The 17,264-nt window shown below is 48.5% G+C and overlaps 1 protein-coding gene across 1 annotated transcript in view; it reads left to right on the top strand.

Moving 5' to 3' along the window:
* Nucleotides 1-382: 382 nt before the first annotated feature.
* Nucleotides 383-17,264, top strand: part of LOC122130348 (EH domain-binding protein 1-like) — a gene marked incomplete at its 3' end in the record, with an annotated part of 66,699 nt that continues 49,817 nt past the window's right edge. Inside the window, exon 1 of the mRNA XM_042705076.1 lies at nucleotides 383-1,539. Within this exon, the coding sequence (XP_042561010.1) occupies nucleotides 1,436-1,539 (104 nt within the window). The remainder of the gene's footprint in view (nucleotides 1,540-17,264) is intronic.

Here is a 17,264-nt window from a genome sequence, read left to right as displayed (position 1 = left end):
TCCTTTTCAGTCTTGTATTAGTTCATTCGTATCCAGCGTTAGCAGAACATCTGCATAGCAATTAGCATGTTACTTGGAGTCTCCAGAAGGTTCAGTGCAATTTCAACCCAGATGTTTCACACACCATTTACGGGAGTTGATGTACCACAGTTTGTAGCAACGTAGTTGACCATAACAAGCCAGTGAAGTGTTTCAAGTTGCTTCCTCGCTAGCCTGCAAAAGTAAAACAGTGTAATAAAAGATTACAACTAAAGCTAACAATGCAGAATGAGAATTCATTGCTCTTTGACACCGGGACGCCACTGTTACCATACAAGTGTTTAATGTGTGTAGTGGGAGTGTTATGTGAAATACCAGGGAATAGACATTCCATAATAGCCCGTCAAGTTAAATGTCAAGTTAACTCCTCACGAAGGCTACGACAGTAATTTTGGTCCTCTTCGCTTTACATAGGCTATAGGGTATCAGAATGCATTTGTGTGTGGCACAGGCATCACTTGGCTATCGCTTTGATGGTCAACGAAAGAAGGTGCACTTCTGTAACAGGAGTGTTAAAGAGGTATCACCAACACATGTATGTCATATTAAACACGACAAACCTATTTGTTCAGCAAGTCAGTAGTATATACAGGGACGAGGACAAGTTCTCTTCAGCGGTGTGCTCGCTCCAGTGGGTTCTAAACCGGGGTTGCGGTGTGGTCTAACTCAGGAATTTTGCGTGGAATGTTGAGCTAGCCAAATACCTCAGAATACCCTAACGGACTTTTAGGCAAGGGTGTCTTCTCACAAACATTATGGTTTATTTGAAATTAGTGGGTCACGGGCGCGTTAGACTACGTCCAAACACTATGTATTCATCAGACCCATATTTCTGACCGACTGTCAGACGCTTTCTGTTTCATAATTAAAGAGAACCAAAAGATACCTTGAGATAAGCCTGTTGTGCCATGATGTGCCGCAGGTAGTAACTGAATTATTGTCGGGTGTGTTCTAGTACGCTTTCGTACGTGTGCCCTTACCTCCCTTTACTCTGTTAGATTTTTATCTTTGTCGAGTGCTAACTACCCCGTTCTCTCCCTCTAGGTGTGCTAGTGCTGTGGAATATCGGGGATTAATATTGGACACAATCTGGATTTTACTTGGCGGCCAAAAGCATGCACTTTGTCAAGTCAGATCATCACTGGAGAGGAAATTCCCTGTCACCGTGTCATGCCACTTCGCCAGCGCCGTCGCTACTGTTTTGATGGCTTGACACTTGTGATTGTACTTTTTGTATCCATTTTAAAAGAATATTTTTATTAGAGGATCAGCAATGAATGTACTGAAGTGGATTTCAATCTGATACTTTGAAACATTTCACCAAGGCAAACCTGGGCCAAAGCTAAACAAGGACGGGACAAAAAAAGAAACACTACTCTCCGTTCATAAAGAAAACATGGCCTCAGTTTGGAAAAGACTGCAACGTGTGGGGAAACACGCGTCCAAATTCCAATTCGTTGCTTCCTACCAGGAACTCATGGTGGAATGCACAAAGAAATGGTGAGTTGTCATCTCGTAGCGCCAATGTATCGGGGACGTCGATATTCGAGTATTTCTTTCTCCCCCTTTCTGCACGCCAAGCAATGTATGCTATGTGTAGTTAATTAGGAATCGGGCGCTAGCGCCTGCTCTGGAATGCTGACATGGCCTCTGATTTATATACGGTCCCGCTGGAGTGCGGGCATATCTGCAGATTGGGAGGGGCCGATGTGTTTGACTCCTCTGTTGCAATGCATGCTTTCTTCCTCTGCCTGTCTCTGGGTTTGCTTACTTTGGGAACTGCTGCACTGTCACACAGAATCGCCTAGTCACGGCAACCAATGTTTTGAACTGATGTTACAGAATAAGCAATCGTCTAAACATATTGATAACGCTGACTTAACATTGGATTTAATAATTGATTTCATGTTTGACCCGAGATGTGAGAATTTCCTCCCATAAGAAATTAAGTAGATTGTAGGACCCATCAGAAACTCTGAGCCATAGGCCACAAGTATAATACATTTTATGTTGTCATTGGTTGTTTCCGGCTCATAGCTACAGTTGGTATTACACTTCCTCACAGTTGTTCAGTTCTCCAGCTGGTGGATCCTGTCCTACAATTTCCGTCTATGACCATTTTATACTCCATCATGGATTAGTGGCAGCATGGCTGTGGCTTCTATAGGGTACTTGATGACTGTGCTTTGTTCTTGGCTTGGTCGTCCCTGCAGTAGTAAATCTTTATCATGCGGCTGAGGTGGGGTGTGCCCTGCGTGCTGGTTTGGGAGGTGACCTGTAGGCACAGGATTAGCTCTTGGGTGGGGGTGTGGGGTGTCGGGTGGGGGGGGTCCTCTCCCTCAGGGCAAGGAGAACACACCTCCAGACCTGCTGCTAGAGTCAGCTAGGAATGTGTGAGAGGTAGGCCAAGGTTTAAGAAAACATCTGTCCCTTCTCATGTATAGATGGACAGGTCTTGTTGAATTAACGTGCATTATTTATTGATTGATTTCTTTTTTTAGCTATTTAGTTTGTAAATGTTTTGTAAATTGATATGACACACTGTCGAGTGTTACTGTTTTCTCTGTTGAGAGGAAATGATGTGTAGAGAGTGAATAAGCATTGAGGTGGCCTCTGTTGAGGGATGAGCCTTCGCAGAGTGGACAAGATGTTGAAAGGCTGCTTGAGGAGTTTATTTGTGTGTGTGTGTGTGTGTGTGCAGCTAGTGTTTGCATGCTGGTGCAGCGTGACTGTTTTCCTTTGGATTTAATCTGTCCAGTTCTGTTTTAGTGGAAAAAGTTTCCATCTGGTCTCGGTTGAAACAGTCCCTTGAGCTCAGATGTGGCTCACGCTCCAAACCCTAGCTTGGGTTTTTAGAGAGCACGGATGTTTCCCCAAAGCCCCTGTATAATGGCACTGGGGGAAATGAGGACCAAGAGAGGATGGCGAACCTTGAAAAGTAGAGAAGAGGATAAAGGTAGTTGAAGGTTAGGTTGGAGGGGAGTGGGAAGTGTGTGTGTGTGTGTGTGTGTGTGTGTGTGTGTGTGTGTGTGTGTGTGTGTGTGTGTGTGGGTGGCAAACAGTTCACATGAGACTGGTGTGGCTGACTTATGATCAGTAGCCCAGCAGGATCATGGGATTTCAGCATGCTTACATGTGTGTGTGATTATCCAGTCAGGCCTCAGGCTTAGAGGATGAGGAGGAGGAAGGGGTGGATCCTGTGTTTGCAGCCTCTGCTCCTGCTGCAACCACCTCTCCCTTTAGCATGCCTCTCCCTTTAGCATGCCTGTCAGGGCCATCAGTGTCACAGTGGCGCAGAGAAATCGATTAGGACCACTCACTTCACGTCCAGCGGTGAGCCGAGGTCCTTTGTGGACGTGGTCATTGTCCCACCACATCTTGAGCCAGTTTCCCAGAATCCCGTTGCCAGGATACAGGCTATGACATGCAGATTCCTCTAGAACGAGGGTGGGGAGTGGACCAGAGAGGAGTCGGGCCCGAGTGATAAGTGTGCTATCTGCTGCTGAGGGGTCAGAGGCTACTCTTTCTGGAATGAAGGGAGTTGAGGGATGGATATTCTCAGAACTCCTCGTGCTCCTTCAAAGCTTAACTGCAGGGCTGGAGGGCCGTGGAGGTTCTCTCGGAGTGTCTATGGCATTTTCTCGGAGTGTCTATGGCATTTTCTCGGAGTGTCTATGGCATTCTCTCGGAGTGTCTATGGTATTCTCTCGGAGTGTCTGTGGCATTCTCTCCTTTAAAGATGCAGTCTCCCGATTACATTTTTATTACAGGTTGTTAATATTTGATATGACAATGCTGTTGATATAACAGCCAATCAAATGACACCCCTCCCTTCCATGCTCCCGACGCACCGTATTGATTGTTTACGGCTCGGTCCGAGCCACTGTGTTTGGTTCCCACTTACAGAGCCAGGGCTGTGTACAAACACTTTTTTTTGGAGGAGCATTTCACTGAATTTGAGTGTATGGGAGTAGAATCACAGACTGCACCTTTAAGGGGATACAGAGTACGTAGCTTCGAGCTTATTGACCTTTAAGGCTATGACCCGTTTGAGGTGCTGAGCATGCACAAATACACTTATGCCCCCCTCCTCCTCCTCCTCCTCACACGATGCGTCTTGCTCATGAAAAGTTAATCTCCACAGTGTGAGCTTGCATGAGGAGGGCTGCACCCCTGACACATTCAGGCTGATCTTTCAGGCATTTGGCTGCTTCTCGCTGTCTGTCTGTCTGTCTGTCTGTCTCTCTCTCTCTCTCTCTCTCTCTCTCTCTCTCTCTCTTGCTCTCTTGCTCTCTGTCTATCTGTCTCTCTCTCTCTCTCTCTCTCTCTCTCTCTCTCTCTCTCGCTCTCCTCCTTCTCTCTCTTCCCTCACAGTCAGCTCCAAAAACATTTTGGGATTGGTGCAACATGGTCACAGAATTTATGATGATGGCCACAGAATTGAGAGGGTGTGTAGCGGCCTTGTAGACAATGCAAGATCATGTGCCGCCCACCTTATAAAGCTGTGTGTTGAGTCTACCTCTTTCTGGACATTTTTGCTGTCAGTTTTAGAAAATGCATCGTTTAGTCTGTGTGTCTAAAGGGTTTGTGTCTCCATGCTGCTTTCTTTATTGGTGTTTCCTTAGGCAGACATACCACAGAACCGTATCCGTGTCTTCATTTCAGGGAAATTTGTTGGCTCGAGACGCACTTGAATGAAACCAAGACAGTTCATCTCCAATTTTTCCCATTTTTCCCTCTTAACCCCAAATCTGTGGTTCTTGCTGCTTGTCTGAGGGGAGGGAGAGGGAGAGGGAGAGGGGAGCCAGTCAGAAGGATGAGTGAAATATTTCAACATCCTGTCTGTTTCCTGGTGCCTGTCAGCCCAGCCAACAATTTTTTTCAGCTGGATCCATACCCCTTTCTCACTCCCTCAGGAAGTTGTGGAAACGCCACCACGTCCTGACCGTCTGAGGTGTGCTGTTACACATGAAACGGGCGCACACACACACACACATGTACAGTTACACACACACACACATGTACAGTTACACACACACGCACAAGTACAGTTACACACACACACACACACACACACACACACGTACACGTACACGTACAGTTACACACACACATACACACACGTACAGTTACACACACACACACACGTATCGTTACACATACGTACACGTACAGTTACACACACCGCGCACAACAAGTGTAATATGTTTCGTACTACGCACCAGGAATCGACATTGAGAAAAGCTCAATCTCTCCCCCTCCCAGAAGTACTCATCTGTATTCGACGGCGTTGTTTCGACGGCGTTGCTTTGTTTGGCTTTTGGTAACCAGTAACCTGCTTAATAATTCATACCCCTGCCTGCGTGCTTCCTTTTGTTGCCCTGACGTCTTCCTCAGCAGGCAGAACACCAGCCAGGGACCAGACCAAGACAGCTGGGGGTTTCTGTCGGTGATTATTTGCTCTTTGAACAGCTGTTGCTGACTCCTGACAGATCCTTCAGTGCCCGGCCTCCATAATGCCAGGCCCCGTGCCTCTTCTGGTTTCTGCCAGAGATGGTCACAACATCACCTCCCTGCGGATGTGTGTCTGTTCGTTTCTTACCCCGCCGCAGATCACATTGACTTGGCTTCACATAGCTCTGCGCTAGATTGCTGCCTGTGATTCAGCCACGCAGGAGAGGATGGTGTGGCAGATCGTAAAGCAATCTGCTGTCCAGGAACAAAGCCTGTTGTGACAGTCTAGTCCACCACATCACAGCCTCTCTCCACACCCACACAAGCGTCGGCTTATTTTCCAGGCATCTTTACTCTCACGTTGATGACCCCGTGGCCTATTTAGACAGCCTCTGTTTAGTCAACAGATTTATTGCCCAGTTGAAACGGAACCAAAAAGGAAATGAGCTCATGGTAGCTGACTGTTTGACTGATGCACGAGCAAGAATGGTGGCGTAATTGATGAGGTGGTCACCATCAACGATCTCTGATTGCTCTGCATTATTGATCGGTAGGTGATCAGTCCTTGTATTAGTGATACAGTGACTCAGGCAGATATAAATAACAGAGACGAGGTGTGATAAGTCATTGTAAGGATTTGTGCCTCTAGTGGAAATGATCCTGCCAAGGCGGGATGGGAATACTGGAAATGTTTTACTTGCCATTGGCAGTAGTAGACCGTGATGATGCTGTGGTACTCCCTGGTTGAAGTAATGAATGTGTGTCCGTTTGTGTGAAGTGTGTGGATGTTTTGTTTGTGTGGTCAATTGTCCGTGCCTGATGTGTTTTATCAGTTCTCTGGCAAGAGGGAGGCAGACGTTGATCATCTCTGATTTTGGTCTATATCTGCATTCTTTATCTTTCCTCCATTTGTTTTATCTGACTGTGTGTATGCCTGCCTGTGTTTTCATGTTTATCACTTGCCATAGCTTTCCCCTAAGTTACTGGAAGAAGCATATCTATTCTAGGTCAAAACTATATTCTATATTATCAATGACCTGAGCACATGAAACATTAGTTTACTGGAAAGGGCCAACTATGAATTTCAAAAAGTAAATGGATAGCCTTGGACATGTATAGCTATGGTAATGTCCTAATTGCAGTCCATAGACCTGGACTGTTTCATTTTGTCTGCTTTTTTGAGAGCATGGGAGTTAGTGTTTTCCTCCTTCTTTTTGCTTTATATTCTATGACACACACTTATACATACACACAGAAAATGCCTGTATAAAGGTCAGTCAGCATTAGCTTCTACCCTCATGAACTGTCACTGGGCCATCTGTTTGTAATGCACTACAGTAGAAGTGCTGTACAAGAAGAGGTAAATGTTCTACTGCCGTGTGTGTGTGTGTGTGTGTGTGTGTGTGTGTGTGTGTGTGTGTGTGTGTGTGTGTGTGTGTGTGTGTGTGTGTGAGGTAAATGTTCGACTGCCGTAGATGTGTGTGTGTGTGTGTGTGTGTGTGGATGAGGTAAATTTTCTTCGCTGTCTCACCTGTGGTTGGTACAACTTGTAGAAGAGCGTTTCCCCCTCCTTTAAACAAATACCTCGCACACCCACATCCCGTCTTGCTTTTTTTACTTTTTCTTTTTTACCCCTCCCTTCCCTTCCCTTCTCGTTCCTCCCTCCTTTTCAATCTCAGGTATACCTATTGTTACTCATAAAATGCACTTGCACATGCGAAGCATGAAGTGTTTGGAGCTAGACTGCTTGTAGGGATATGCGCGTGTGTGTGTGTGTGTGTGTGTGTGTGTGTGTGTGTGTGTGTGTGTGTGTGTGTGTGTGTGTGGGGGGGGGGGGGGGAGTGTGTGTGGGGGGGGGGGGGAGTGCATTTGTGTGGGGGTGGGAGTGCATTTGTTTTGGAACGTGTCCAGAGGAGGTTTTCAGAGCATCTTGATGCAGCTGTCTGCTCCAGCACGGTGTTCTCTCAACTCGTGGGTCGCAGAATCATCCGGAATGGGTTGCAGAGTGTCTGCTTTGCAGAGTCTTTGTGGTTCTCATGCCTCGATCCCAAAGGGATTATATTGCCAGGGTATTATTACCGAAGCTCTCGGAGAGAGACAGAAAGTTCTGCATGAGCAGCAGATGCCTAGCCTACTGTATGAGGGTCCTGCGTGAGCGGCACATCCCTAGCCTACTGTATGAGGGTCTGAAGTGTCAGCTGGAGTCTAACACACACACACACACACACGCACACACACACACTCACTCGTAACATGAGTGGGGAGACCTTTGACTTACTAGCTGTCTACAGGGAAGCCACTGGTGGGTTAGTTGAATCCTTGTGTTAGAATTCATGATTCGTTTTAAAAAGTTACCTAATTTCCTGACTATTAACCGCGGTTTATACATTGATTTTGTAAAAAGATTCTGCAGCCCTGCGGCTACTACCCGGGTGCGTCCTACACATGGGAATGCATTTTCCCCCAGCGTGTGACGAACTCGTGTTAATGTGTGTGAATGTGAACTTGTGAATGTGAACTTGTGAATGTGAACTTGATCATATGAAGCTGCACAGGCTCCCTGAGTGTTTTCACATTTTCCTTTTATAATTTTGTAAGTTGAATCAAGGAGACATAACATACCATCAGCTAGATAACTAGCATTTCATGCAACTGGAACTCCTTCATATAAACCGTTTAAGATAGGTAGCTAGCATAGCAACTAGCAACATTAGCTGCAAAGGTGTGGGTGGGTGTGTGTGTGTGGGTGTGTGTGGGTGTATGTTTGCTTGAAATCCCCATCCCTACTTAGCTTCGAGGTTGTGCCACACCCCTACACCGATGCAGCTCTGTGACCACCTCCACACCCCTACACCGATGCAGCTCTGTGACCACCTCCACACCCCTACACCGATGCAGCTCTGTGACCACCTCCGCTGCTGGCTCAACGGCAGAACAACAAGCCCCCCCCCCATTCTGTGTTCGTATTTCATACTGTTTTTTACACAGAATGCTGAAGCGGGAAAACGGTGCATCATTCCCGCCTCATACTGGCTGTTTAAAAGGGGTTACAGTCTCCTCTCTCTTCTCACACACAGTCTTTGTGTAAATGTGTGTTTGTGTTTCACCCCTGGTGTACCACAAAGCGCTAGTCTGAGGCTGTGCTGACTCTTATGCTGTGTCTTATGTCTGACCTCATGTGTTTTGCTGTAAGTGTTTTGTTTTGTTTCCAAATGGCTGAAGCAGCCTGCGTGTCCCGCCCCCCCCCCCCCCCCCATCTTCCCCTCTCCTCCTGACGCTCTGATTGCATCCCTGCGTCAGCCCTGCCACTGTAATCTGCAGTCCTCAACGTATTATTACTGCACCCCCCCCCCGAACCCCCCCGAACCCCCCAACCTTCGTATTTCTCATTCTCTCCTCCATTCTCTCCCTCTCACTCTCTTGCAAACAGTCGCTGCAGCTTTAGGTGTGAAACCCTGCAGTCAGAGCTTCTATTGTCACACTGCAGCACAGGTCATCTCTCTCTCTCTCTCTCTCTCTCTCTCTCTCTCTCTCTCATAGTCACACATATCATTGCAAGCTCTTCATTGGCTCCTGCAGCAGCTGCTCTCCCATCTGAGGGCTGATAAAGAGCATCACTAATTGCATTTCCTTTTTGAAAAGACAGCCTGCTTTAACCGCTTCTAATTGTGTGTGTGTGTGTGTGTGTGTGTGTGTGTGTGTGTGTCTGTGTGTGTGTGTGTGTGTGTGTGTGTGTGTGTGTGTGTGTGTGTGTCTGTGTGTGTGTGTGTGTGTGTGTGTGTGTGTGTCTGTGTGTGTGTGTGTGTGGCTGTTAATGTAACCAGGAGTCCTGGAGACACACCGGGCGCCTAACGTGATGAAAAGTGCCGCTCGTGTTTCTCACTCCACTCCTGTCAAAGCCAATGAACTCACCCGCTGACAAATCCAAACCACTCTTCATTTGTGTCTCTCTCTGACACACACACACACACACACACACACACACACACACAAAGACACACACACCGCTGGCTACGCGAGGCATTTGGTTTGGGTGATTGAGGCCTTTTGGCCGTTTACTGAGGTCTTGTGTTTGCTGCCTTATGGGTGGCCTGTCAAAGACAGTGACACCTTATCAACCCCCCCCCCCCCCCCCCCCCACGCCTTGTTTATTCCCCCCAGCGATCCACTGCTCAATCTCAATGTGACTGAGTCTGTTCTCCCGCTCTCTCTCGCGCTCTCTCTCCCTCTCTCTTTTTTTTTTTTCTTTCTGTCTTCCTGATTGATTCACAAGACTGTGCTACGAAGATGATGCATGCACGCAGTTATGGTTTGTGACATGGACCACATGTCACATAGTTACAGTTTTGTTGTGTGTGTGTGTGTGTGTGTGTGTGTGTGAAGCGATTGAGGCAGTGTCTCAGCCTCCCCTGTTCTCAGTGCACTAGACTGTGTTCTGCTCTCAGCTGACTACGTTGTAGTCAGGAGCTACATGAAAAAGGTCTTCTTGTCCACATACAAACCAAAAAGCGCACACGCACACACACACACACACACACACATGTATGAGCACATGCACTTTCTCATCTGCTTCCCACAGCCTACAGCTTGACTCGTCTTCATGTGAATCAGTTGAAAGTGAAACAGAAGCTGAGCGATGCATCCATGAGAAGGTCTTTGATTCGTCCGGCGAGCACACACCCGTTGGATGGCGCAGACGCCCCCGGTGAGCCCTCCTCAGATGACACATTAAACCTGCTGAGCCTAAGAGAGGAGAGGAGAGGAGACTCAAGGACTCCTCTGACAAACACCCAGAGACATCTCAAAGAGATTCACATCGACGTCCGTCGGGAAGATTTGCTCCTTGCTCGTGCTCTGCAGGAGTCTGTAAAGCTGGTTCTATCCGGTTCGGGATTGGGACAGTCGTTCAGGGTGAGGGAAGGAACAAGCCTCCTCTCACCCTCTCACCCTCTTCTCTCACCCTCCTCCTCCTTTTCAGAACGGTCAGCATCAGACCATAGGTGCCTGGGAAGTAAACTTTTGTTTATCATGAATGTTAAAATAATAAAAATAAAATAAAATACGCACAGCATCGTAGAGACTTCTAATAGGAACGCACGTAGCATCAGAGAAATTAAATCACTTCACCTCAGTCTGTGTACGCCATCGCAGATTGCAGAGCCATTGGTCTGCCTTTGTAAGGTTTTCATGGGCTTTGTCTTTGTGTTCAGGTGATTTGTGATGAAGGGGCTGTCCCTCTTAATTTATAGAGGACTGATTCAGAGGATTCTTCGTCATCTCCTGTACGGCAGCCTTTGTTCTCGAGCGTTGAATCAATGATTTTGCTGCGTCTGCGAGCGTAATCCCCCGCAGTCTTCTCCAGGGCTGCAGTCTCTGTCCTCAGAGGCCCTCGTCCTGCTTGCCTCGCTGCTGTATGTAGGGAAGACTCATGTCATAATGGGGAGCAATAAAGCCCCATTTTATCACCCGGTCTGAAAGTCCATAAAAATGAATATTTCCATTACGACAGGCTATTTTTGATGGGAGAAAATGGGCAGGGCTGGGCCGGGAAAACTACCAGCAGTAATTAGTTCTAGACTACTCTGGTGCAAAATGAGTTGTAAACTAAATGGCGGTGTTGTGAGAGTGTGGACATTTTGTGTAATTGGTATGGCATTTGCTCAGCGCTAGAGCAGTATTAGTGAGGTGCCTGTTCAGGTGAAGCCGTTCCAGCTTCCAGCAGTTATCTGGAAATGGCACATGGGCTGCTGCCAGGTTCTAATACAGAAACAGACCGAGGCATTAGTCTGCAGTGTGATAGAGCAGATTTCAGTTTGTCTACAGTGTCTAGCAGATGGAGGATGAGAGATATTGTGTGTGACTGACAGACAGTTTAAGCATAGACACTTCATGCTGTATTGCGTGCGCACACAGTTTAAGCGTGCATCTTTAGAGACTGCATGCTGTAATATATATATATGTGTGTGTGTGTGTGTGTGTGTGTGTGTTTAGCTGCAGGAGTAGCATATCTGTTGAGACTCTCTTAGGCTTGAGTGAGTGGAGGTGAGAGGCTCTTGACGCCTCTCTCCAGCCCTCTTCAGCCAAATCAGCTTCAACACAGGTCACACCCTTCGTGTCTGTGTGTCGGGTCAAGAGCTTGTTTGTCTAGCGCACAAGAGCTCTAAAGCTGGCTTCTCCACAATTCTGTAAATTTCTGTAAAAGTACATTTCGCAGTCCAAGAACAAAATATATGGTTGCCATTTAGGTACCAATCATGGAACTGAGGTATTGATCTTTGCCCAAGTTGTAACATTTAGCTTTTTCCTGTCTGACTGCTGTAAAAAGACAAAAACTCTCTCTGGGGATATTTTCTGGCAGAGCTCGGTACTCTCAGGTATGCTCATATTACCTCTGCTCTCTCTCCTTCATTAGAGAGACCAGCACCTGCTCTCTCTCTCTTTATCTTTTCTTAGAGAGACCACCACTCACACATCAGTCCTGCTCCCTCTCTCTCTCTCCCTTATTAGAGAAACCAGCACCTGCTCTCTCTCTCTCTCTCTCTCCTTCATTAGAGAGACCAGCAGCTGCTCTCTCTCTCTTTATCTTTTCTTAGGGAGACCAGCACTCACACATCAGTCCTGCTCTCTCTCCTTCATTAGAGAAACCAGCACCTGCTCTCTCTCTCCTTCATTAGAGAGACCAGCAGCTGCTCTCTCTCTCTCTCTTTATCTTTTATTAGAGAGACCAGCATTCACACATCAGTCCTGCTCTCCCTGATAACCACACAGGACACCACAGTGGGGCAACTCTCACTTCAGCAAAAAGGAATAAACGGGATACGAGAGTGGTGATGGTGACGTTTATGATGATGTTTGGGATGGGATGAGTAATTGGAGCAATGGCTGTCTGTGGAAAAACACCGTATGTCAATAATGAGGGTGAAGGAGGTGCTGGCTAGAAGGAGGAGGGTTGGCCGATGACAGACAGCCCAACTATCTACCTAACAATTTCAGCTTCTAGTTGAGCTGTTTAGGAAGCTTTTAGATTTGCCTTCATGTCTTGGCATTCGAATGAAGAACACACACACACACCCACACCATTGCTCAAAGGTTCCTCCACACCCAAAAACAAAACATCAGAGGAGCGAACACACACACACACACACACACACACACACACGGCTATATACTGTATCTGAGGATGGGACTCTCCCTGTTTGCTCAGACAGAGGCGCTTCCCTCCTGTTCCATAAACAGCATGTTGGACAGGGATGGTAGGGACCTGTGGGCGTGTATTTGTGTGTGTGTTTGAGGGAGTGTGAGGATACTCTAGCCAGTGCTCTGTCAGCTGTGTGTCCAGTGTTGAGTGGCCTTCCTCTCTGGGCAGACAGGCGTATTCGTTAGCAGCTGTCAGTCAGGAAGTGCTCTCCCCCCTGGTCTCTCTTTATTCAGGGTTTTATTTTAGTAATGCGTTTCTATGCCGACCTGCTTGCTGAGGATACACTCCAGCTTCTTCTCTTCCCCTCCCGGATACACCACCACCACCACCCCCCCCCCCCCCTTCCCCAACGCATCCCATCCTCTGACCCTGCGCTATAGACAGAAAGAAAAGGCGAGAGACTGAGACGGTGACGCCGTAGTCGAGACCAAGAAGAGTAATAATGGCGGATGCCCAGCAGTTGAGTCTTTTATTTTGGAATGACGAGTCCGGCCTTGACCACTTAAAGGCTAGTCTGGCTGAGCTTTACAGGACCCAAGCTGTTAGCACGCTAGCCTGTGGCCATAAAACCTTTCAGAAAGATCCAGAAAAAGACTTCTGTAGTGGCTCCCAAAACAACAGGGTGAGGAGACGGCCACATCTGCAAACTGCATCAGGCACCAAACAACTTCCTTTGTGTGTGTGTGTGTGTGTGTGTGTGTGTGTGTGTGTGTGTGTGTGTGTGTGTGTGTGTGTGTGTGTGTGTGTGTGTGTGTCTGATTTTTCTTCCTCCCCCAGTAGCAACACACACACACACACTTACACTTGCACCTACCATCTACAGACACCACTATAAGGACTAATCAGCAGACATCTTTGTACACACACACACACACACACACAAATGTGGATGGTTGGGTACTATGAACAATGCAGTGCAGTCCAGGGAGTCTCCAGTCTACCCCCCCCCCCCCCCCCCCCGCCCTGCAAACAATCTGGTTATGCCCAGGGAAGACACTTCCGCCTGGGCCCGTCTGGCTGGCTAACTGCCTCCCTCCATACCCGCTTTCCGGAGATAGCATCTCCCTGGGCCGATCCTGCACCCCTGCTGCGCATGACCTACTTCAGCTCTCTTATCTCTTCCCCTTATTTATTTATTTATTTATATAGCCCACATTGTTACATTTACTTCAACTTCTTCCCACGTGTTTTGTAAAAAAAAAAAAAAAAAAAAAAAAAAAAAACCTTCTTTTGAAATCGAGATGGAAGGAAGGAAAGGAAGAAAACGGGTGTCTTGTCTTTAGGGTAGTGTTTTCCTCTCAGGGCGGTCCGCCTGTTCTATGAGTCTTTTCTTCCCCTCCTTCTCTCATCCCTCGTGCTATTTATACCACTCTCTTCTCTCGCGACTCGTGGCGAGCTTAGCCCAGTCGCCTTTTGCTCTGCCTGTCTCTGGAGCCAGCGGAGGATGAAGTCGAGGGGAGGATGAAGTTGTGTGTGTGTGTGTGTGTGTTTTTAGATGATGTTTGTGGAGGTGTTGGAGGGCATGAGAAGAACTGATTCAGTGTGTGTGTGTGTGTGTGATGGTGGTGGAGGTGTTGCAGGGCATGAGAAGAACTGATTCAGTGTGTGTGTGTGTGTGTGTGTGTGTGTGTGTGTGTGTGATGGTGGTGGAGGTGTTGCAGGGCATGAGAAGAACTGATTCTGTGTGTGTGTGTGTGTGTGTGATGTTGGTGGAGGTGTTGCAGGGCATGAGAAGAACTGATTCTGTGTGTGTGTGTGTGTGTGATGTTGGAGGGCATGAGAAACTGATGCGCAGATCCTGAACAGCTTGCGTAGGAGGAGCGCTTATATCGCTGATGTTTGTGGAGCAAAACACACGGGATGAACATGACAGGAAGTTTCAGACACGGTGAGGAGGAAGGGCAGAGGAGGACGATGTGGCGTTAGCTCTGCGCAGGGTGGCAGAGGTGGTGGTGGTGGTGGTGGTGGTGGTGGTGATGATGATGATGATGATGATGGATGTGATGATGGTGATGGACATGATGTGAACGCTTCCAGCAAGAAGGGCTGGCATATTGAGTAGTGTTGAGTAAAGGGTAAGAGTCCAAAGCTGGTTGGTTGTGAGTGTGTGTGTGAGGCGTAAGAGTCCAAAGCTGGTTGGTTGTGAGTGTGTGTGAGGCGGGTAAGAGTCCAAAGCTGGTTGGTTGTGAGTGTGTGTGAGGCGGGTAAGAGTCCAAAGCTGGTTGGTTGTGTGTGTGTGAGAGTCCAAAGCTGGTTGGTTGTGAGTGTGTGAGGCGGGTGAGTGTGTGTGTGTGTGAGTGTGTGAGGCGGGTACTGTAATTGTAGGCTGGTCTGTTTGGCCACAGGGCAGTGGACTGGGGCTGAGTACACTGGAGTTCAGGGAGCACCTACTGAGGTTGTTTAAACAGGTGTGTGTGTGTGTGTGTGTGTCTGTGTGTGTGTGTGTGTGTGCGCCAGTGCTGCATGTGCTAAACACCACACATCTCAACCTGCTAGCGGCTCTCCAGCACCTGTCAGGAGCTCAGCAGGCGTTTCTGTCTCTCCAAGAGAGCTGCCTTTCACAGGTCTCTTCCTCCGTGCCAAATCTACCTCCCTCCCTCCCTTCACTTCTCTGCCTCCCCCGTGGCTCTGCTGAGAGTCTGAGCTACTTTCTCACTCCCCGTGAGTCTGGGCTGCTCTCTCACTCCCCGTGAGTCTCTCTCACTCCCTGTGAGTCTGGGCTGCTCTCTCACTCCCCGTGAGTCGCTCTCTCACTCCCCGTAAGTCTCTCTCACTCCCTGTGAGTCTCTCTCACTCCCTGTGAGTCTGGGCTGCTCTCTCACTCCCCGTGAGTCGCTCTCTCACTCCCCGTGAGTCTCTCTCACTCCCCGTGTCTGGGCTTCTCTCTCACTCCCTGTGAGTCTGGGCTGCTCCTTCACTCCCCGTGAGTCTCTCTCACTCCCTGTGAGTCTCTCTCTCACTCCCCGTGTCTGGGCTGCTCTTTCACTCCCCGTGAGTCTGGGCTGCTCTCTCACTCCCTGTGAGTCTCTCTCACTCCCCGTAAGTCTCTCTCACTCCCTGTGAGTCTCTCTCTCACTCCCCGTGTCTGGGCTGCTCTTTCACTCCCCGTGAGTCTGTGCTGCTCTCTCACTCCCGTGAGTCTCTCTCACTCCCTGTGAGTCTGGGCTGCTCTCTCACTCCCCGTGAGTCGCTCTCTCACTCCCTGTGAGTCTCTCTCACTCCCCGTAAGTCTCTCTCACTCCCTGTGAGTCTCTCTCTCACTCCCCGTGTCTGGGCTGCTCTTTCACTCCCCGTGAGTCTGGGCTGCTCTCTCACTCTCCGTGAGTCTCTCTCACTCCCCGTGAGTCTGGGCTTCTCTCTCACTCCCCGTGAGTCTCTCTCTCACTCCCCGTGAGTCTCTCTCACTCCCCGTTAGTCTCTCTCTCACTCCCCGTGAGTCTGGGCTTCTCTCTCACTCCCCGTGAGTCTCTCTCTCACTCCCCGTGAGTCTGGGCTACTCTCTCACTCCCCGTGAGTCTCTCTCTCTCTCTCTCTCACTCCCCGTGAGTCTCTCTCTCTCTCTCTCACTCCCCGTGAGTCTCTCTCTCACTCCCCGTGAGTCTCTCTCTCATTCCCTGTGAGTCTGGGCTGCTCTCTCACTCCCCGTGAGTCTCTCTCACTCCCTGTGAGTCTGGGCTGCTCTCTCACTCCCCGTGAGTCGCTCTCTCACTCCCCGTAAGTCTCTCTCACTCCCTGTGAGTCTCTCTCACTCCCTGTGAGTCTGGGCTACTCTCTCACTCCCCGTGAGTCGCTCTCTCACTCCCCGTAAGTCTCTCTCACTCCCTGTGAGTCTCTCTCACTCCCTGTGAGTCTGGGCTACTCTCTCACTCCCCGTGAGTCGCTCTCTCACTCCCCGTGAGTCGCTCTCTCACTCCCCGTAAGTCTCTCTCACTCCCTGTGAGTCTCTCTCACTCCCCGTGTCTGGGCTATTCTCTCTCACTCCCTGTGAGTCTCTCTCTCTCTCACTCCCCGTGAGTCGGGCCTATATTACACACAGCCTCTCCTGTGAAATGACCCAAGTGGAATACCTCATCATTGGTGCAAGACGATCTTGTGGAAGTCGACTGCAGTCTTCTGTCTATTCTAGTCTCTGAGAGTGACGAAGGTGAACACTCTTGGATGGCAGTTGGCAGTCGTCTGTGCTGGTGGAACTGGCTGGCTGCTTCAGTTACCCACTGAAACACACCATGAGCTGCAGGCCTCCCCTCCGAAACCCCTGAAAAGAGCCACTGTAGGCTGTGTGCACTTGGGTGTTTTCATTTTCATTTTCATACCAGGATCTGGATTGTTTTGCTGAAAGACATATTTTATTACTAGCATATAACCCCCATTACATGTGTAGCAGCAAGGTATTGTTGATGTTGCATTTCCTGCAGACTGGTGCATTCCAGAGTAGTCTTATTTCTCCCCAGACAAATACTACAGAGCAATATATAACTATTCAACCCTGTAAGGGTTTTGTTGCTACTAGAAGTCAGAATGTGTTTTTCTGTATTTTCCTAGCATGCTTATACTTTTTATGGAATGCAAGCTT

The sequence above is a fragment of the Clupea harengus genome, unplaced genomic scaffold, assembly GCF_900700415.2.
Source record: "Clupea harengus unplaced genomic scaffold, Ch_v2.0.2, whole genome shotgun sequence".
Lineage (NCBI taxonomy): Eukaryota > Metazoa > Chordata > Actinopteri > Clupeiformes > Clupeidae > Clupea > Clupea harengus.
This window is presented reverse-complemented; position numbering and strand designations above follow the sequence as displayed.